This window comes from Pelmatolapia mariae, linkage group LG14 (genome assembly GCF_036321145.2).
Source record: "Pelmatolapia mariae isolate MD_Pm_ZW linkage group LG14, Pm_UMD_F_2, whole genome shotgun sequence".
Lineage (NCBI taxonomy): Eukaryota > Metazoa > Chordata > Actinopteri > Cichliformes > Cichlidae > Pelmatolapia > Pelmatolapia mariae.
This window is the reverse complement of record NC_086239.1, coordinates 38,732,331-38,755,011: the sequence shown is the minus strand read 5'-3', so window position 1 is coordinate 38,755,011 and position 22,681 is coordinate 38,732,331. Positions and strand designations below refer to the sequence as shown.

The 22,681-nt window shown below is 45.0% G+C and overlaps 1 protein-coding gene across 1 annotated transcript in view; it reads right to left on the bottom strand.

The window, feature by feature from the left end:
* The window catches only part of LOC135933759 (PE-PGRS family protein PE_PGRS16-like), a 42,930-nt gene that overhangs the window by 9,142 nt on the left and 11,107 nt on the right, over positions 1–22,681 (bottom strand). The window contains exons 2-4 of the mRNA XM_065471917.1: positions 15,419–15,846; positions 14,253–15,356; positions 13,934–14,089 (exon numbers count right to left, since the gene is read on the bottom strand). Coding sequence (XP_065327989.1) covers positions 13,934–14,089; positions 14,253–15,356; positions 15,419–15,846 — 1,688 coding nt within the window. The remainder of the gene's footprint in view (positions 1–13,933; positions 14,090–14,252; positions 15,357–15,418; positions 15,847–22,681) is intronic.

Sequence of the window (22,681 nt, the reverse complement as noted above, 5' to 3'; positions counted from 1 at the left end):
TTCCACCTGTCACGGCTGTTTGTGGAGCTATTTCAGCTTCACAAACAGCTAAGATGTGGTTTGTGACAAACTTTGTCGAACACAACCATGATGATGACTTCATGATGAGGTGAGAGGGACAGGTGCTGCTTTGCTGCAGGCAGGTACTATCCAGGTACAGATGGAGAAAATATGGAGCTGCTGACTTTTCAGGTTTTTTATTTCTTGTATGATTTTCTTCATAGTTAAACAATATGAACAAATAGTTTGATGCCTTGTATTCATTATGAAGATATCATTTGAAATACCTCCGATTTTCCGATCTTCCGATTTGAGATAGTGGACTCTTATAGGTACCTGGGTGTTCACCTGAATAATAAACTGGACTGGAGCCACAACACTGATGCTCTTTACAGGAAGGGTCAGAGCAGACTCTACCTGCTGAGGCGGCTGAGGTCATTTGGAGTACAGGGAGCGCTTTTAAAGACCTTCTATGACTCTGTGGTGGCATCTGTCATTTTTTACAGTGTGGTATGTTGGAGCAGCGGTTTATCGGCAGCTGAGAGGAAGAGGTTGGATAAACTCATCAGGAAGGCCAGCTCTGTTCTGGGATGCACCCTGGACCCAGTGCAGGTGGTGGGAGACAGAAGGACTCTGGCCAAAATAACATCTCTGATGGACAGAGTCTCCCACCCCATGCATGTAAATGTTGCTGCAGAGCTCCTTCAGTGACAGACTGCTGCATCCTAGATGCATGAAGGAGCGTTTCCGCAGGTCCTTCCTCCCTGCAGCTGTCAGACTGTACAATCAGAACTGCTCCCAACAAACATAATGTTTACATCTGCGCTGTAACAACTTCTACTGTTATAACTTGCACATTACTTTTCTCAGCTTATATATACACTAACTTATTGGAAGTTACATGTCTACTTTTTAATGCACAGGTACAATAAACAATCTGCACTTTTCTAATTATTCTAAATATTCTTAACTATTTAAACATCTTTCAGTATCCTGCTCCGTTTGCACACTATGTGTACGCTAATTTAAGCAACTGTACAGTACTCTGCTCTGGTAACTATTGTCCATGATGTAAATATGTAAAAATTGTGCTTCTGTTCTGTGTCCTGCTCTGTTTGTATATGTGTGTTTTTGCTGCTGATACAACCAAATTTCCCCTTGTGGGACAATTAAAGGATTATTCTATTCTTCTATTCTATTCTAAAGTATTGGATCAGCTTCGTTGATAGATCGGATTGATCAGATCGGAAAGGAAATCCATGGTATCGCACGTCACTAAACGACACGCCTACTTCTATCTCTGTGAACAGCAGAGACCTGAAATTTTGCACAGTTTCTGTGTTTAGATGAAACGAGTTTATGCAAAACCTCTCAGCTGCAAATATTGTTTGAATTTATGCCTCAGTTCTTCAAGGGCCACGATAAATTCAGAGCTTCGAAGATAAAGATCTTGACTTGTTTTCAAACCCAGTTTTAATGCATCATATATTCTCCAGTCCTCGTAACAAATTGTTTGTTTCTTTTATGCATTTTCTCACATTTTGCCAAATTTTAATCATATGCCTGGCCGTGAGATTAGCCTGTTTTGTGAGGTTTTTTTTGTTGTACAGAGATTTCATGTGTGTGCAAAGAGAAATACTATCTTCTGAAAAATAAAATATAATGGACCTCAGCTGTGCAGCCCAGCAACAATAAACTGGGACATTTAAATCCCCCGTCATTAAAAGACGAGTATAAAAGAGACAAATGAAGTGGGGCTCTTCCATCTCCCTTTGTTCATCTGACAGATCATTTTTTAGTTGTTAAGAAAAACTGTGTATCCATATTCAAACAATCAGTTCAACAGTGGTTCAACTTAACCAACGAACCAAGTAACTCTTCACACCGAGCGACAGAGCAGGCCAGCGAGCTGAGTCTGTCCCAGGCTGTGTGTTCATGCAGACTCCTGCACAGATCATTTCAATGCCAGATTTTGTCTGCACAATTATCACAACCATTAACCTTATTAATATTATTTCTGTATCTGTAGATAATTCACTTTTAAAAAATAAATAGAGGTATTAGTCAGATTAAAGATGCACACCTTACTCAGGGGTGTCGAACTCCAGGCCTCGAGGGCCCGGTGTCCTGCAGGTTTTAGATCTCACCCTGGGTCAGCACACCTGAATCACATGATTAGTTCATTACCAGGCCTCTGGAGAACTTCAAGACATGTTGAGGTCATTTAGCCATTTAAATCAGCTGTGTTGGCTCAAGGACACATCTAACTCCAGGCCTCGAGGGACACCGGCCTTCGAGGCCTGGAGTTCGACACCTGTGCCTTAGATGTTTCTTTTTTTTCTGTCAACACAAACTTAAAAACCTGGAAGACGTTTTCTTTTAAAAGCTCAGTTTTCAGTCACCAGTGGTGGTAAAACAGGCTGTTAGTGCTTTAGCTGAGCACCTTTGCTTTTGTTGTTGAGGAGCGAGGTCAGGCTGTGGATTTATTCCAGTTTTATTCCAGTCCACATCGCCGACAGTGTCCCACGGCTCTGAAGATGCTGCATGTTCTCCACCTTAAATCTTTTAGCTCCTCCCATTCAGGAGCCTCACAGCTTTTACTCCAGATGCCCTCCCTGTCTCAGTCCTCCCCATTTATTGGGCTTGAGGACCAACATGGAGTACACTGGGGCGTGCCCCTCCGTGGCTGGCTCCATGTTAAATACATTTAATTGTTCAACACTTAATTATTACTGCACAGAAAAATAAACTTCAGTTAGGTTCCACTTCACAGTGAATTTAAGTTTGAACCGGGTTCAGGTTGCAGGTGTGTCGGCTGTTGGAGACGATGGTTTGCATTTTTTCTTTTTTTCACATGAATTTGGATTCTGTTCTTGTTTTGTGACACAGTGGGTGAGATTGACCCAGAGTTTATTCTTGTTATTGTTAGTTAACATTCTTGTTTTGATTTAACCATAGCTCATCTTTATTCTGTAGTTTGCAAACATTTACTATCTGGAGTTTGTTTATGTTTTGCAGTTTTACAGATTCCTTAATACAGAGGTTCCCAAAGTGTGGGGCCAGCCCCCTAGGGGGGGCGCAGAGCCATTGCGGGGGGGGGGGGGGGGGGGGGGGATGAAAAGAAACAAACAATAAAGAACGCTTGGACACTGCTAGCATTATGGACAGGTTGTTGACGGGGCTCCCACACAAACAGCAAAGCAGGAGATGAAGCATCGCTGAATATGTTTCCAAACCAACTTCATTCTAAGCCAAAGACTAGAAAATATGGTGAAGCATATCTTCCCTTTGGCTTCACCTGCACAAGTGCCAAGGTAGGTCTCCCTGCAGAATTGTTTTCCCTGTGTCGGGAGCAGCGCCGGGCTCTCCAAATCACAGACAACAGTATCCCACATTCTTGATTTTTAGTTCACAAACACTTCTTGTGAACTAAGATGTTACTTCTTTATACAGTAAAGTTACAGCGGGATACAAATAACATCAGGCTGATCCTGCCACGATTTGTTCCCCCAGTTCAAATCACAGACAAACAGTATCCCACAGCTGTTTATGTTTTTGAACCCATTTTGCACAGAGAGACATTTTTTTTAAATGTATTGATAGCAATGTTGAATATTATTACACAGGAAAAAACAACTACGGTAAAATAATCACACCGTGACGCCTCTGCCTTTCTAAATGGAGGGACAGTAACTGCGTGTGTATGTAAGCGTGTAAAACCTGCAGATAGTCAGATTAACAGTATTTTGTCTCTATCTGCCATTCTGCAATTCATCTCATGTAAACAATAACGTGGCGCACAGCGTGACGTGAAAAAAGGCACATACCTTTGACGTTGTGTGACGAACTCTGTATTCCTCGTCCACACGTAAACGCAAAAAAGAAGTTTTAAAAAATCTCAGTTCTCGGTGATTCAAAACACCGTGTGGACGAAACAGCTGCGTTTTCAAAAATACCCGTGTAGGTGCGGACGCAGCGTAAAAGAGTTAGCAGTGTATTTTATTACTACCTGTAATTTATTGCACTTTACTTGTATTTGCTTAATTGTTTACTAAATGTTTGAGGTGTGAAATAAACCACAATGGAGTTTGAAAACAAAATATGGGCGTGTGTGTTTAGGTGGGGGGGGGGGCACGAAGATTTTTCTTGTAAAACAAAGGGGGGCCTAACAAAAAGAGTTTGGGAACCACTGCCTTAATATAACATCTTGGTTTTGTTAACATTTTATTTATCGTTTAAACTGTTAGTTTTTCCAGTTTGCTGTTTGAGAACTCACCTTACTTTCCTGTGTTCCAGGAGCAAAAGAAGGAGGTTCCGCCTCACTTCCTGTATTTGTAGCTTCCTGTTTAGTGCTGATGTCACAGGAAGGGAGCAGGTGAAGCGGGGGAAGAAAATTGTTGTAATTTAGGGTTTGTTTGTTTTAGTGTTATATGTATTATTGTAAAATGTAATGGCTACACTTTAGAGGTGGACGTTTTGTTGCTGGTAAAAAGAAGCATCTTTGAACAGGCAGATTTTGGGTCTTTGTCCACACGTAAACTGAGTTTTGAATCACTGAAAACTAGGGATGGGTACCGGTGTCCGGTGCCATGATGGCACCGGTTCTGACATAAACGGTAGTAACCAGACCGAAAAGCAGCGCACATTTCGGTGCTTTATTTCGGTGCTTTTTTTTTTTCCTGAGCCAATTCTAGCCAATCATTTTACGTTTCCGAGGATAGTAGGCGGGGCCAGGTACGTACGTTCTTTTAGAGCAGAGCTACAGATTAAAAATGCCCAAGATGAAGCGGTCAAAGTCTGGCTGTACTTCACAGCAAAATATGCAAACTCAGCAGCCTGCAACAAGTGCTTTAAGGTGATACTGTGCAAAGGAGGTAACACCTCGAATCTGATGAAACGCCTGGCGACGCTTTTTTTTAAAGCCGAGAAATGCGCCGTGTTTGATAGCTTGCTGCGAGACCTCACACCGTGCACATCTACTGCGGGTGTGGTGCCTGTTATCGGACCCGGAGTTAGCAACATCCCCCAAAAACCCGAAGAGGAGAGTCCTGGCCCCTAGCCCTGCCAGTGTAGCAGAAATGATGACGGATGATGAGCAGCAGCAGCAGCCGTTCTTCTCTGCGTGAGTAGCTTAATGTTGTTCGTGTGTAATTTACGTTGAGTAGGCTAACCACGTTATTACATTAATGCATGTAACTAGCAAACACCGTCGTAGTTACATGCGGCTGTCTTCTTGTTTGATGGCAGATACTCCCTTCACCCTGGCCAAAAAGGCTAAAATGACCAAAGAAAAAGTGGAAAACAGTTAAACATGAGAGGTTTTTGGACAAAGTTTGTGTTTTTTCCATTGATTAAGCACTGCTTCCAGCCAAGAGTGATACCATATATGCCCTATAGCTGAAGAAAAGGCTTACATTGTTATCTTTTTTACAAAAACCAGCTAAACATGAGAGGTTTTTGGACAAAGTTTGTGTTTTTTCCATTGATTAAGCACTGCTTCCATCCAAGAGTGATACCATATATGCCCTATAGCTGCGCTGAGCTGTTTTTTGGCGTCAGGCCATGCACCACGTTATTGTTTACATGAGATGAATTTCTACAATGATACAAACAAAATACTGTTGCTGTTAATCTGACTATCTGCAGTTTTAACACACTTACATGTACACACATTTACTGAGTTTGACTTTCTTGCGTTTACACGTGGGCAGATTTTTTTTTTTTTTTAAACGAAAACGGTAAATCTCAGTTGATATAAAAATACCCGTGTACGTGTGTGCGTAGAGGACCAGGTCAGTGTAGCTGAACATTAACTTTTGCTCAGTTATATTTATTTGTGCCAAGTTAACTTTGGAGTTATTGAGGTTTTTTTAAATTTTTGTAAATATTTTTGGTCACAGTGATTGTAAATAAATCACCTGCTACACTGGACAGCATCGTCTCCTGCCCTGCTTTACCTTGGCCAAGCTATCTCGTGTGTATTTAAAGCTATCTGATGAGGTTTAGGCAACTGTCTTGTTTGGTTATTAAAATATAGCATTATTTAATACCAGACACTTCAAATGTTATTCACATGTGAGAAGCACCTCCACCAGTTTCCAGTGTGATGAATTTACAGAGTTTTAACTCGAGCATCAAAATCAAGCAGCGTAAAATGAATTTAAGCAACAATGTATCAATAAAAATCTAAAATGTGATTCTTTTTACTACAAAAGAATAAACAAAAGGTTGCTGTTTGCTTCCATCTGGAGACACAGATCCCTTTGTGGTTGCATCAGAAAGACAATCCAGCACCAAAGAAATTAACACCCGCGGAGCTGAAAGCAGAACAAAGGCAGGAACAGTGAGGCGTCTAATTTAGACAAAAACAAAAAGTTTACACAGAGGTAAGGAACGTTTTTCAGGTTCATGACTGCAAAGTCATTTCTCATGAAAGCCACACAGCAGCAGTTCCCGGTTTGAGACAGGCGGTCTGAATCTGGAACGATTCAGCCCAGCAGCCACATTAGAGTGAAAATGACCTTTCATACAAAGAGCTGCATATTTACAGCCCAGCCAAAACTCAGAAAACAGCTTACAGAGGAAAAAAAAAAACATCAACAATCGCCACAATCTTTCCGCTGATGCACAAACAGATCAGATTTTATTCTGAGAAAATTATAAACAGGTTTGTTTCTCTGGAAGATGTTCTTGCTAATGATCAAGAGAAACACTGAAGGAAAAGGTTTCCATATTTGGGGAATTTCTGTAAGGCATGTAGACACAGATCATGAAGGAGTTCAGAGAACAATGTGGTGCCTATAAATAAAAGTCTGGCCATAATCAAGTTTGATTTCCTTGCAATGAAATCTCAGTATGTGGAGAAACAATGTACTGTGTGAATCTCAGAGCCTGATATACTCGATTCCCGTGAGCCTTAGAGCTCCACTGCTGTCCAAAAACCATCACAAACTCATCTGTGGGACATGTTCCATTATAACCCACACACACACTGTGCATCTGACACAGATCCACACACACCATCCGGCTGCAACAATCAGATCACCACATGTGGATTAATTCACAGGTTACAAAAGTTAGCGCAGACATTTCAGATGGGCTGGACACAACATAAGGAACGCACTGGGGCTGTGATCCAGTGTGCTCGTGTCTACATTACTGTGAACATGAAGGACCACTGTTGAAAAATGTTTGGTTTCTATTTTTTTTAGCCTTTATTAATTATTATTGTATGGAAAGGATATGTCAGAAGCAAGATTTAGGAAAATCAGTGCAGGTACTGAACGTGCAGTTGACTCACAGTCTCGTAGACGTCCAAGATCTCAATAAATGAGTTATTATAACTTATGGTTGGTTTACGAGGCTTATGGTCATGGTGGCCCCATGACCACAAGGTTGAGAGTTCGAATATGCTGAACGGCTACCCTGAGGTACCGTCCCTACACACTGCTCCCCGGGCGCCCAATGGCTGCCCACTGCTTCACTGAGTGAATGGGTTACATGCAGAGATAAATTTCCCCAAGGGGATCAACAAAGTATACGTTATTATTATGTTAACAATTTTTTTTCCACATCTAGTTTAAGTTGTTAGTTTAGTTCTTTGCAATCAGGCTTGCAGCACTGTAGCCTCCATTTCTGCTTTTTTCTACAGGAGAATCACTGTGACGACCACTTTAAACTGTCTTTGGGCTGCTTTTCATATTTGCTTTGTGTTCATATGTAAACACATATATGTTTGTCCTCATTAGAATATGGATTGGTGTTGGTGTGCAGGATGCTAGCCTCAGATTTATATTGTTAAATGGCAATTATGTGACAATGTGTTTCAGAAATGTTACAAGTAGAATAACTAATTACTTCCTCTGATGAGTAATTAAGTGATGAACTGGAATATTTTAAAGAAAAGCAACAAGTAATGTGTAATAGATTACTTTTTTTGAGTAATGACCCCAACACTGGTTGTAGATAAGATAACCTTTATTAGTCGCACACGTAGAAAATTTGTTTTGTTACACCAGAAAGTGGACATTACAAAGTTACAGAGCAAAAATGAGAAAAACACTGGAATAGGATATAAATAAGAATAAGATGCAGTACACAGCTGTACACAATAGAACAGGAGGGCTGTCGACCAGGCCTGTGTAACTGAAACCGTAACCAAACATTTTTCAGTGCTTGGGTCACTCTGAGCACTTGGATGGGTTTAAAAAAACAATACTCTTGAAGACGTGCTGCCATGAACTTTCTAATAAAGAACTGAAGGATCACCTGTGTCCAAAAACCCAAGAGATATAGCACTGCGGCGGTGTCGTCCAGTCAGGATGTGCTTGGACCACCAACAGAGTTTGTGCATCTCTTCACAGGTGAACCAGCTTGTTCAAAAATCCTGGGAAAAACAAAAAGACCATTTCTTTGAACGCCTGCACAGCCTGCTGTGATGCATCATTCGCTGGAACTACTGAGTCCTCAGAACGAAAGTGCCAGGTTCAGAACAGCGACGGATAAAAGAAATTCATGGGTAAACAGCTGTTGGATGGGAATTCTGCAGGTCTTTTCCATGTCAGTAATTCTCAGACTAAACTGTGCCTATCCAGAGCTGCCTCAGAGAAATGTCTTCATCCCAGCAGAACAGGTTCAAACAGAACTGCAGCTGTTTTTTAGGACGATAATCTGTGACATAATAGTTTCATAAATAATACCAAGGAATAGATTTCGTCTCCTTCCAGCAGTGCTGGATGTGATTTCATGTTTAGTTTGTGACATGCAGCTGTGCTTGATTCATGATCATCAAAACTCACCAAAGACTCAAGGCTAAATTTATTACACTAATAAAAGTGTTCCATAAACAGTGAACAGCACGGTTTCTCTTCATTTTGCACTTTGACAGGACCATGTGTCCGTCTGTCAGCATAACAATGGAGAAATAATCAAACTGCACTGAAAATTAAACCAAATTTTTCTAGATTATTATTTTATTTAAATGTATTTCCAATTAATGTGTGCATTATGTCACCAGAGGCTAGTTTTCCTCCAGTCACCGAGGAGTTTAGCATATTCTGCAAAATGAGAGCGGTCACCTTCAGTTCTTAACCTTGAATGATGCGCAGCCAGCAGCCCTGATAACATAGATAAAAAGATAGGTGCTTTATTGATCCCACAAGGGAAATGTTTGTGTTACAGCAGCATGATAAGGAGTTAAAATAGTACAGTCTACAATACACAACAAATAAACAACACAGTTACATAAAAGTGCCGGCCTCAGGGGATGTACGGATGTGGAAGTTTACCCGTGTACGCTGCTGCTTGCCCATGCAGAGCTCCAACAGTCAAAGCCAGGATCCTGAAGTGCAACTAAATCAGAAATGCTGTGACATGTGAGGGCGTGGAAGCCTCGCTGTGACGTGCCGAACAACCAAGTAAACAATGAATTGCACTAATCCAGACGGGACAAATTTAACGTTAGAGTGACAACCTCCAGTTCAGAGGAAACCGACCTGGAACTTGAGGGAAAAAACATTTCTTAAGAGATAAACGCAAGAGCTAAGTAAAGATTTCTTGGGAACATCCAAAGTCAAGTGTCACAGCAAGACACCTGACAGAAGAGTTTGCAAATGTGGCAAGATTCAGCATCAGCTTAGGCACAAATCTGTTGAGGACTTCTGTTTATTCTTCATGAAGTTGGGGAACATTGTCCACTATCAAACTTTGTGTCTCAGCACGTATACAGGATCTGTAGCTTAGGACTTAAAAGACACATACAAGTGAAGGTCATCTGCATCGCTGCGATAAGAAATGTTGTGAAAGTGTTCAAAATGTGCTGAAGCGGGGGCAGATATAACAGAAAGACGAGGAAGACCACTCCAGAGCAGACCCTACGAAGGCCTGTTTCAGGAGAACGAGCTCTGTAAATTTATCCAGAAAATCTTAGTAATAAATGAGAATTTTAAGGTCTGTAGCTGCTAAGAAGTGAAGGGTGAAGCTTGGCCCTTTGGGTCGACAGCAGCATTCTGAAAATAAACAAAGACACCAGTGTGTTGTTTACTGTAGAGAGCACAGGGACTGATTCAAACAGAGATGGAGAAAGCAGGAGGAGGAAGAAACAGGTGGCAAACAAAAGTAACATAACGAGCCGAGCAGGAACAGACAGCGAAGATGAAGATTATCACTGACACGTGCGGGGTGACACAGAAAGACTACGATGCTGATAAAACTCCTGGCAAAGAGGTCAGAGTCATCATCGATGTGTCTGCTACCTATATGTGACCTGGAGAGCTTCATGGTGGAGGATAAAAGCCCACAGAGCTCCTTTAAAAACAAACTATTTAGACGATACACCAGAGCACAGTAAAGGGGATCCTTATTGCTGACTTTGATCAACTGCAGATTAAACTACGAAATATGTCTGACAATCGCTAAACGACATGAGAACCAGTTTCCAAACAGCAGCGAGCAGTGAGACCTCCTCGATCGGACGTCTGAGAATGGCTAATGAAGGCACTGCCCATGCAAAGTTTGAGGGTTTGATTCATGACGCTCACCGAGGGGAAAGAAGACACACAAGACCAAAATGCAGATGTTTGTCCATAATACACAGCATATCAGCAGCTGTCAGCACAGTGGTGGAGGGATTTGGGCACATTGCATGAAATCCTCTGCATACCAAAGTACTCTAGAGTCGACGTGAGGCCGTCTAGCCCACAGCTAAAGCTCGGACCCAACTGGGTCATCAACAGAAAAAGAAAAGAATCAAAGTGCTGCCAAGGTCCAAAGTCCAGACCTCAGCCCGACTGGGATGCTGTGGTGGAACCTGTGCACCTAAATAGCTTCACGGTGATGTGAGACTGAAAGACTTGCACAGAAAACCATCACTGCAGGTTACTGCTGAGGATCCTGTAGAAAACTCGGTGCAATATCTTGAAAAGTAAATAAAAATACATGTTCTATATTCATTACATGCATTTTAATCCTGATGATCATGGCTCATAATTGATGAAAATTAAAATCAAATACCTAAAATTATTAGTCTATTTCATTTTGACTTTCATTAAATGACTATTCTAACAGTACAGAGATACCATATATCTCTCAGTCTACTTCAGTGCTCCTCCCGCAGCTACGTGTGGACTTTCTAGCTGTTAAAAGGGAAAAATAGTAACACACATGAACACAAATCAATACATAGATGAAAAATCACATCCAGAGGTATTAGAGCATTTCACAAACTGCTGTGAGATGTTGCTGCCTGACACGAGCCTGCACGCTTGCTGGGAGATGACGGTGGTGCTGACTCACTGGCTGTGGGTAATCTGTTAGTGGGTGTAACATCAGCAGTCGAGTGTTTGTGGGCTAGCTTGCATTGAAGTGGCTCTAATCCTGAAATCTGTATCTGATCCCTGATAATCCTGTCTGCATTCGTGACATGTTACTGGCTGTGATGCTTCATCACTGGAAGCAGAAAACAAGGCTGCTCGTTTCCCTGAAACGACTCTTTTTGTAAACTTTTTTAAACATATTTGTGCGGCTCATGCAGAAGAAAATCCTGTGACCCTGCAGAAGCTGTGTGTGCCAGTTGTATTCTCTAGAAAAAATGTGTGAATGAGGAAGCATCAGAGATGTGGTAGGTAATTTACATAAATAAAGTTTTAACTGTAATTTTATGTCCAGTCACACCCCCCCCCCCCACACACACACACACACACACCACTCATTTCAGCTGCCACAGTTAGTTTAACTTGCTCAGTGTAATATTCATCTAACAGAAAGAAAATTTCCAACCATAGTCATGTTTCTATTTGTCTACACAGTACAGGGTGTATCAAAAAGAACCTGTCACGGTCCTGGGTCGGTTCGACCCAGCATTTTGTGTTTCTTATGTTTTGGTTTCGTTTTGCATTAGTTCTTCTCTGGGGATGCTGTTTTGATATTAATTACGTTCTGTTTCGTTAGCTGTCTGATGATGATGATGATGGTGATTATCATTGTTTGAGTTCTGTGTTATATATATTCTGCTTTAGTCTGTGTCTTTGCCTGTATATGATGTCACCCCGTCTGTTTATGAATCTGTTTAGTTCAGCGTCCTGTCTGGTTCCCCGTGTCTGAGTTTCCTGTTTTATTGTGAAGGTCGGTGTCTTATGTGAGTGTGCTCAGTTTACGTTTCCCCTGTCCCGTCTGCTCTGAGTTCTCCCAGCTGTGTTGCCCTCCTGTTTCTCATCCCCTGATTACCGGTGTGTGTATTTAAGCCCTGTGTGTTCTCCTGCCTGTTGCCGGTTCGTCTGTGTTACTCCGTGTCAGTCTGCGTTACTGTGTTCCTCGGTGTCCTGTTTCTCGTCTGCGTCTCTCTGCCTCTCACCCCGTTCGTATGTTCTCAGGTTTGTCATTTAGCTTTCCCAGTTTAGGTCTTTAGTTTTGTCTTCTCTCTTGCCTGTTTTGCCACCTCACCTCTGTGTAAATAAAACTTCACTAGCATTTCATCTCCTGCTTGCATCTTGGGTCCTCTTTCCTCCAACACCACACGGCTCGCCTCGGCAGCCGTGACAGTACGAACCGGCCACTATGGACCCAGCAGCATTCAACCCGCCCGAGGAGCTCCGGGAGGATATTATTTATTCTGTGGACCGTTTAATTAATTTATGGCTGGGGCATGAGGAGAAGGGATTCCGCCAAGCCATAACTAATAGATTGGAGCAACTGGTTTCCGGTCTCCCCTGGCTGTTCAGCTCACTCCACCCACTTGTTCAGAATTTCCTTCTGAACGAGCTGCACCTTCACCCCCCTACCGCTCGTTTGCTCAGCCCAACGGAGGATATGCAGTCCGGACTGCCGGATGCGGAGTTACCCGGCCCGTTGGAGCGTTCTCCGAGAAGGAAGCAACGTCCGCGTCGTAGGCGCCTCACCCCACAGCCGGATGGTGGGACTTCAGAACTGCCGGCTGTGGTGAGTGAAAAAGACACTCTTTCTGTTTCACCAGACTTTGGGACTGTTAATTCTGGGGCTGTGTTTATTCAGTTAGCCGCCCGGCCCGAGGCTCAGTTAGCCGCCCGGCCCGAGGCTCAGTTAGCCGCCCGGCCCGAGGCTCAGTTAGCCGCCCGGCCCGAGGCTCAGTTAGCCGCCCGGCCCGAGGCTCAGTCGCCACCCCCCACCACATTCAGTCTCACAATCCATAGCTCAATTACAGCCACAGCCGGACTTATTACAAACCATGTTACAAGCCATAGCCCAGTCTGTAGCTCGGTTGGCAGAAGAATCATTAGCCCAATCATCAGTTCAGCCTCCTGTTCAGCAGCCACTAGCCCTGCTTCCTGTGTCACCTGCTCCTCCAGTACAACAAGCTAAATCCATTCTATCCGAAGGGAATCCTTTGTCATCCGTCCATTGTAAGCAGAGAGACAAACAAATAAATAACAGAATCATCCATCAACAGCTGGCCTGTTTAGAGACTGTTACTCGCCCCAGGGCCTCCCCAGAGGCTGAGTTTCTGCCCTCAGCCGACTCTGGACCCCTGAAGGCCAAGACGCCAGCTAAGACTTGCACCGTGCCAGCGCTGCCTGGGCAAAGCCAGTGCCCTGCGCAGTGTCGGTTACCGGCGTCACTGCCAGAGGCCCGTGTGCCTGCTGGTTCTGATCTGTTCCTGCCAGAGGCCCGTGTGCCTGCTGGTTCTGATCTGTTCCTGCCAGAGGCCCGTGTGCCTGCTGGTTCTGATCTGCTCCTGCCAGAGGCCCGTGTGCCTGCTGGTTCTGTTCCGTCCCTGCCAGAGGCCCGTGTGCCTGCTGGTCCTGTTCCGTCCCTGCCAGAGGCCCGTGTGCCTGCTGGTTCTGACCTGTTCCTGCCAGAGGTCCCCGCACCTGCTGGTTCTGACCTGTTCCTGCCAGAGGCCCGTGTGCCTGCTGGTCCTGTTCCGTCCCTGCCAGAGGTCCCCGCGCCTGCTGGTTCTGACCTGTTCCTGCCAGAGGTCCCCGCACCTGCTGGTTCTGACCTGTTCCTGCCAGGGGCCCGTGTGCCCGCTGGTTCTGACCTGTCCCTGCCAGAGGCCCGTGCGCCTGCTGGTTCTGCTCTGTGTTATCCAGAGGCCCACGTGCCTGCTGGTTCAGCCCTGCGTGTGTTAGGGGCCCCTGTGCCCACTGGTTTATGGACTGTTTTTGCTGGGGGGCCCGAGGAGCCCGTCCAGCCACCTGCCTCGTCTGCTGGGGGGCCCGAGGAGCCCGTCCAGCCACCTGCCTCGTCTGCTGGGGGGCCCGAGGAGCCCGTCCAGCCACCTGCCTCGTCTGCTGGGGGGCCCGAGGAGCCCGTCCAGCCACCTGCCTCGTCTGCTGGGGGACCCGAGGGGCCCGTCCAGCCACTAGCTGCTCCACCAGCAGCCTCATCCACGCCTACTGCAGCGCCTCTGTCGCCTGCTTCCACGCCGCCGCCAGCTGCAGCCTCAGGGTCGTCATCCTCGCCAGCTGCAGCCTCAGGGTCGTCATCCTCGCCAGCTGCAGCCTCAGGGTCGTCATCCTCGCCGCCGGCTGCAGCCTCAGGGTCGTCATCCTCGCCGCCGGCTGCAGCCTCAGGGTCGTCATCCTCGCCGCCGGCTGCAGCCTCAGGGTCGTCATCCTCGCCGCCGGCTGCAGCCTCAGGGTCGTCATCCTCGCCGCCGGCTGCAGCCTCAGGGTCGTCATCCTCGCCGCCGGCTGCAGCCTCAGGGTCGTCATCCTCGCCGCCGGCTGCAGCCTCAGGGTCGTCATCCTCGCCGCCGGCTGCAGCAGCCTCCTCATCTGCTTCCGCGCCGCCGGCTGCAGCAGCCTCCTCATCTGCTTCCGCGCCGCCGGCTGCAGCAGCCTCCTCATCTGCTTCCGCGCCGCCGGCTGCAGCAGCCTCCTCATCTGCTTCCGCTCCGCCGGCTGCAGCAGCCTCTGCGTCATCTGGCCCAGCTTCAGCTTCACCCACGCCGCCGCCTGGTCCAGCCTCCTCATCGGCTTCATCGTCAGCTGGTCCAGCTCCGGCTTCATCATCAGCTGCCTCGCCTGGTCCAGCCTCCGCCTCAGCACCGCCTGCAGCATCCACATCACCGCCTTCAACAGCCCCGCTGTCGTCAGGTTCCGCCTCTGTGTCTTCATCAACGCCTGCAGCAGCCCCCTCATCATCCACGCCAGCCGCAGCCTCCGAGTCTTCGTCCACGACGGCTGCAGCCTCTGCTTCTGCTTCATCGGCCTCGTCTGGCCCAGCTTCATCTCCGCCCTCGTCTGGCCAAGCCCCCGTCTCAGCTTCACCCACGCCGTCGTCTGGTCCAGCCTCCGTCTCAGCTTCACCTGGTCCAGCTCCCGCATCAGCTGCCTCATCCTCGTCAGATCCCCAACGGCCGCCTCCACATCGTCGGTCATCTGTCAGGCCGCTTGTTGGGCCTCTTCTCCGCTGGGGACATCCTCCTAAACGCCGCCACTGCCTTCCGCGTGGCCGGCCTCCGGACTGGAATTGCCGCCGCCGTTGCCATCCGCACGGTCGGCCCCCTGAACTGCTTTCTCGCCGCCGCCGTTGCCGCCCACACGGTCGGCCCCCTGATCTGCTTTCTCGCCGCCGCCGTTGCCGTCCGCACGGTCGGCCTCCTGAACTGCTTTCTCGCCGCCGCCGTTGCCGTCCGCACGGTCGGCCCCCTGAACTGTCTCCTCGCCACTGCCTACTGCGTGGCTCGCCTTCGGACCTGCCCCGCTACCGCTGCTTTTCGCATGGTCGGCCTCCGGAACTGAACTGTTTTGGCCTCCGGTGCTGTCGGCCTCCGGGTCGGCCCCCTGAACTTGGCCGTCTGGGCCTTTTTGGACTCTGTCCCTCCGTCCTGGGCCCCCACCGCCCGCCCTGGTCGGGTCGTTTTCTGTTCTTTGGTTTTTTGGGGGGGGGTTTGGGCGGTTTGTGTTTCTGTTGGGCTGTCTGGAGCCAGCCCTTGAGGGGGGGGTCCTGTCACGGTCCTGGGTCGGTTCGACCCAGCATTTTGTGTTTCTTATGTTTTGGTTTCGTTTTGCATTAGTTCTTCTCTGGGGATGCTGTTTTGATATTAATTACGTTCTGTTTCGTTAGCTGTCTGATGATGATGATGATGGTGATTATCATTGTTTGAGTTCTGTGTTATATATATTCTGCTTTAGTCTGTGTCTTTGCCTGTATATGATGTCACCCCGTCTGTTTATGAATCTGTTTAGTTCAGCGTCCTGTCTGGTTCCCCGTGTCTGAGTTTCCTGTTTTATTGTGAAGGTCGGTGTCTTATGTGAGTGTGCTCAGTTTACGTTTCCCCTGTCCCGTCTGCTCTGAGTTCTCCCAGCTGTGTTGCCCTCCTGTTTCTCATCCCCTGATTACCGGTGTGTGTATTTAAGCCCTGTGTGTTCTCCTGCCTGTTGCCGGTTCGTCTGTGTTACTCCGTGTCAGTCTGCGTTACTGTGTTCCTCGGTGTCCTGTTTCTCGTCTGCGTCTCTCTGCCTCTCACCCCGTTCGTATGTTCTCAGGTTTGTCATTTAGCTTTCCCAGTTTAGGTCTTTAGTTTTGTCTTCTCTCTTGCCTGTTTTGCCACCTCACCTCTGTGTAAATAAAACTTCACTAGCATTTCATCTCCTGCTTGCATCTTGGGTCCTCTTTCCTCCAACACCACACGGCTCGCCTCGGCAGCCGTGACAGAACCATCTGATTTCAAAAGGCCAAGTTTTATTTATATAGCACCAAATCATAAGAGCAGTCACCTCGAGGCGCTTTATACTGTGAGGTAAACACCCTACAATAATACATCAAACTCCTAACAATGAGACAAACTCTATGAGCAAACACTTTGGCGACAGTGGGAAGGAAAAACTCCCTTTTAACAGGAAGAAACCTCCTGCAGAACCAGGCTCAGGGAGGGGCGGGGCCATCTGCTGCGACTGGTTCAGGATGATGGGAGGAAGACAGGACAAAGACATGCTGTGGAAGAGATCCAGAGATGAATAATAACTAATAATTAAATGCAGAGAGGTCTATTAACACATAGTGAGTGAAGAAGAAACACCCAGTGCATCATGGGAATCCCCCGGCAGCCTACACCTACTGCAGCATAACTCCTTTAAAACACATGATTGAATATAAAGTTCTACATACATAAGTTAGAATGTTCACAAGTCAATGTTTCCCCCTCAAGACGGGCAGCGTATTTCCATATGACGGTGAAACTCCTCCCATATTTGCAGACATGTCTGTAACCACTGCTGTGGTTATGCTATCCACCGGCCAACAGGTGAAACTCACAAATCCGCTCTTTCTACCAGTACGTAGCTGATGAACAGCTGCAGAGTTAAAGGACTTTGACACTGGATGACTCTTTTTGATACAAAGAACTGCCGCTTTTTACGCATGAAGCATGTCGAAGTTGGTCGGTTTGAACAGTAAGACTTGCAGGATTTCGATGGTAACCCTGATATCCAGAACAAAGACGTATCACTGCTGTCACAATGTGAGGTCCACACCCAAATTGCAAAGGCCAAAGACAAACATGAGCCTAAAATCCAGAATTGGATGTAAACACAAATCCCAGCAATAGCATACAAAGGCACAAGCACACAGTGCACAACACATGGGAGACACAAACAGCTGGTTACAGGAATCAGGTTCCAGGGCTGGACAGGGTTTTTCTCCCTGTTCGCTCTCACACACCTTCTCCTTTCGGGTAAGTCCTATCTTGAGCTACTGTTCCTGCTCCTCAGCTGACACACCTGTACCTCATCAGTCCAGCTGAAGATTCCGTTCTTCAGCGGACAGCTGCTACATATCGAGAGCCTCAGTGAACTTCCTGTGCTAATGTTTTTTTCTCTCTTCGCAGGTCTGGTGCTCTTTCTGTTAAAGAAAGGAATTGTTTTTATTTATCGGGAATCTCACCTGCCTGTCCACCCAGGAAAAAGTAAAAGTAAGAAGACAGAAGTAATTATTATATAAAAATCTTCAGTATTTAACTGCCAACAAGACAAAAACACAAGTCTGCTCTGATGTGATCAAACCTGAGGACCAAGATAAACCTGAGTGCATGTAAAGAAATAAACCTTTAAACTGCAGGCTGTGTTTGGATCCTGCTTCAGGACCGCTGTATTAATTGCATCAGTCATGACAACAGGAAACGAGACAGATGAGGAAGTGAAACTAAATGCAAGCATAAGACAAATACCTATTAAAATAAAAGAGGAAATGAATAACAGCATAGCTGAGGCACAGAAACATGAATGGAGGGGAACCCAGAGACAGGCGGAAACATCAACAAATACTGGACACAAACTTAAAACACAGTAACACAATCCAGACACCTGAACTACATCCAGGAGACAAAGTTGTACCAGTTTAGCTGAAATAGAAAATTAGTGCAGGGAACTGGCACAGAAAGCATGGATCACAGTTTTCTGGCTCATGAAGCCGTTTGTCCTGTTACAGATTTATTTTGTGAAAATTGGAAGTTTACAAGACTTTAAATAGAATTTGTGTTGGATATGCATGTGTGGAAAAGAGCGCATACGTTTTGAGACTGGCAGCATATAAGCGAAAATTATTATTATAATAATATGATCATACTTAAGATGGTTACTCGTGTTTAATCTGGCTTCCCTACACTGAAAAAAAGAGCATGTTGGATTTACTTAATTCATTAGTGGACATAGGTTGTACACGATTGTTTTGCTTTGGCAGAAACTTAAACAACTTAGTTAAATGAACACAACTTATTCATATTCATAAACCTGTGCATTTTGTGTTGATGAAAAATGACTGAAACATGTTTAGATGAAGTAAGTTGAGCTCTTGGAATATTTCAATCCTTCACAATGTTGTCATTTTATTCCAACACTATTCAATAACCTTTAGCCCAGTACTACCTGGTCACTTAAAATACTACATGTTTTCTTCATATTACATAATGTTCAACAAAGTCTAGTGTCTGGTGGGGGCTGGGGCATAACCATGAAGTGATACAGGGCACACCCTGGACAGCTCACCAGCACAGTTTGCATTCATTTTCATGGGCAGGTCGGAATCACCAGTTAACCTAACTCTAGCGCCTTCTTGCTGTGAGGCAACAGCACTATCTACTACGCCATCAATAGAGGCTTAACAAAGGTAAGAAAGCTATGATTTCAAGGCTTGATGCAAAATGTTCCGTATGTTTTTGTCCTTGACAGGTTAAACCACAATAAATAGAGATAGCGTACACGTGGTGTGTGTGTAGTTGTCTGCCTCTTATAACTCCAGTGATTTTCCTACAGTTTGAAATCTCATGTGATCTTGTGAATTTCATGAGTCCAGCAGCTAACCACTCCTGTATCACGGCATCTCAACAAGAACAAATTAAGTTGTTGAATTTCCTACAGCTCCTACATGATTGATTTAAGTTCACCTTAGAAACGTGAAATCATTTTGTTCAAATTACAAGTTAGACTTTTGTAAATGTAACAACCATCCAATTTCCTTTTATCGGTATGCTGAAAAAAGTAAAGGCGGCTGCTCGGCTTGACTGAGATGGATGCCTTCCTCAAACCACGATCCAAAGTGCGTGACATGAAATGCTGTGCGGTGTCGCGAGATTTAACATTACTGATTTACTTTACACAAACATGATGTATTTAATATTTAACAATTTAACATACCCTCTCTGCATATCCTGTAGTTTCTACACTATATAGTTACACTTAACTTTAAAGCATGAGGCACTTGTGTTGAATGCACACAAGATGCTTACATAAATCCAAGAGATGGCCAATCCCTTTTTTCAGTGTTCACTGGGAGCCGTTCGGTTTAAGAATTGATTTGACGATTTTCAATACTTTCCACAGTATTTTCTGCACTTCTGTGATCTTTGAACAAACTTCCATCTGTTGAGCAGATGGCTCGGATTACAAACATAGAGGAGATCGCGCCTTTGCAGTAACTGCTCCTAAACTATGGAACAAACTGCCTCTTAGCATCAGGACCAGCAATGTTTTAAACCTGTTTTTATCCTGTGGCCTTTAAACCAGCCTGCGCGCTGACTTTTTTCTACTTTTGACTTATTTTGCTTTTATCCCTGATTTTTCTTTAAATGTCAGGTTCTGTTGTTTTATATTGCTGCTGACTTAATTTTCTACAGCTATAGTTCGTCTACTTTTGTTTATTTTACCTTTTGTGTTCTTTTCAGTTTTATTTTCCTAACATCTAACATTTGACTTTTTGCACACGGCTGAGTGAAGAATCTATAAAACATTTGAATCCAGTGTTTATTAAAGTTAGATGTCAGTAGACTGCAGATTACAGTCAACTGAATTCTGTTTTCCTTCTCCTCCTAATTCAGGACATCCTGAATTTTTCTAATGGTATCGCTGCTGTTTGCCACTGTTAGCCTCTGTTAGCCGCCGTTAGCAAGTGTTGGGAAACTGAAACTTTGAAGTGGTTCTAGCATTGCTGGATGTGAGAATGCAATGCAACTGTTTATCAGAGAGAAAGTATGATTTTTGAGCCAAATATTAGTTGGTATAGTGTTAGCTAATAGTGTTAGCTGTTGTTGTTGTTTTGCCACTATTGCCAGCTGCCCAGAGATGGGAGTGTCACATGTCTAACCTCCTTCAGTTCAGGGGATGAGGCTCCAGGTGAGGAGGAAGAGGAGAACATTTTATTAGGAAGCTACTGCACCTTAAAACCAGAGTTTTGCTGACATATGACCCAATTTTAACCCTGGAGAACCCATGGGGTCAAATTTGACCCCATGGGTTCCCTAGAAAACCAATGGGGTCGGCTCCGACCCCATTGGTTCTCCAGGGTTAATATTAGACAAAGCAACATACCAAGTAAACACAAAACATGTTTTTTAAATGATGGTTTAATTTAATAGTTTCAGTGCAACACCCACATCAGGTTACTGCCAGAGCTCCTGAATAAAAGAAATCACTTAAATTGAAGCTGTCTGACAAAGTAAAGCAGGCTTAAAGATCTCAAAAAGCAACATGTCATTAGACTCAAAGTCACTGACATCTATCAGCCTACAAAGGGTTACAGAGCCATTTCTAAGGCTTTGGACTCAAGTGAACTACAGTGAGAGCCATTATTTGTGTAACACCCGTCCCACGTTCTATTGAGAGGGGCCCTGGGTTCCTGTTGTTACTTTCCTACTGATACTCCCCTTTTAATGCTTATGGTATAAAATATGCAATAAAACTACATTATATGGAAATAAACCACACACAAGCAGGTCAATTATAAAGTTAACGCCACTTTAGTGAATGATTAATTAACAACACAAAAGAAAATAAGTACAATTAATAAAGTTTGTTAAACAATGGTAAGGTATCTACCTCAACAGAAACAAAATATTCAAATAATATTGTGGGCCCACACGCACTCTCACCAACACACACACACCTCCAGTACTACAGTCTTTCTGCTAGCAACCCCTCGTTGCAGGCCTGAGTCGTGGCTCGGGTGCGTTGGGACCTAAAACAATGTGGTAGCAGCACTCACAGTCGTCCTCTCCACGTGCTTCCACGTGAACACATAGCCTCCTGCAGAGTGCACACGGCTCCCCACTCACTCCCACCCCCTCTACCTAAGATTACTTCAGGGTTCACTGGAGCTGTAGTACATATCAATATCATATCAAAAACAATGACATAAACCTCAAAATACAAATAAAAAGGTTGTGCATTTAACTGACACACATCACATACCTTACAGGCGTTTGTATACATTATTGAACACAGTGAACATTTGCATTTAACTATCAATATAAATGAACTATTTAAATAATGACCTATTTATATAGCCAGGACTACACTTGGAACAGCGCAAAACCTTCCCAGGAGCGTCCGTCCAACCAAAATTACTCCAAGAACGTGTCTTCAACTCATCCAGGAGGTCACAGATGAACCCAGAACAACATATAAAGAACCGCAGGCCTTACTTATGTCAGTTAAGGTCAGAGTTCATGATTCATCCATGGGAGAGCGCCAAGGAGAAAACCACTGCTGACCAGAAAGATCACCAAAACTTTGGCAGAAATATTCTGTGGACGTCACACCACCAATCAACCATAGTGGTGGTTGTGTGATGGTCTTTACATTGCAGCCCGTCCAGACATGAAATGATCTTCTCTGTTAAACTGGCATCATCCAAGGGTCCTGCTCCGTGGTGTTCAAGGAAGCTCTCCTGAACCACACCATCATAATAATATCTTACAACTAGAGACAGTTTTTATGTCCTTTGTCTCATCTGCCAAATAGAAAAATGTTCACTTTCTTTCTTTGTCAGCTGAACATCCCAGAATCTCATTTTGAGGGACCTCGTGACAGTCGTCTTTTCACTAAGGCATCATGTTTGCTCATAAGATCTAAGGTCTTGAGGACATTTCCCTGTTTTTTTTTGGGGGGGGGGGGGGGGGGGGGGGGGGGTTCTGTTTCATTGTGGCCGCATTGAGAAATGTTCTGAGTTGCTGTGAAAAGCAAAATTTCAGCCAGAGTTTTACTGTTAGTGTGATTTAAATAACTTGTTTTTATTAACATCTCCCATCAATCTTAGCACACATGCATCTTTCCTTGCCATATTTTGCGCTCACTTCAAGCTGTCATGGCATTCACGCGTGCATCTGGCTTGGCATGTGCGTTGAACCCACTGTCTGACGTGAATAAACTATTTTTTTGTCTGCAGGCAAAGCAATAGACTGCATCTCTTGACAGAGACTTGTTATTGTCCC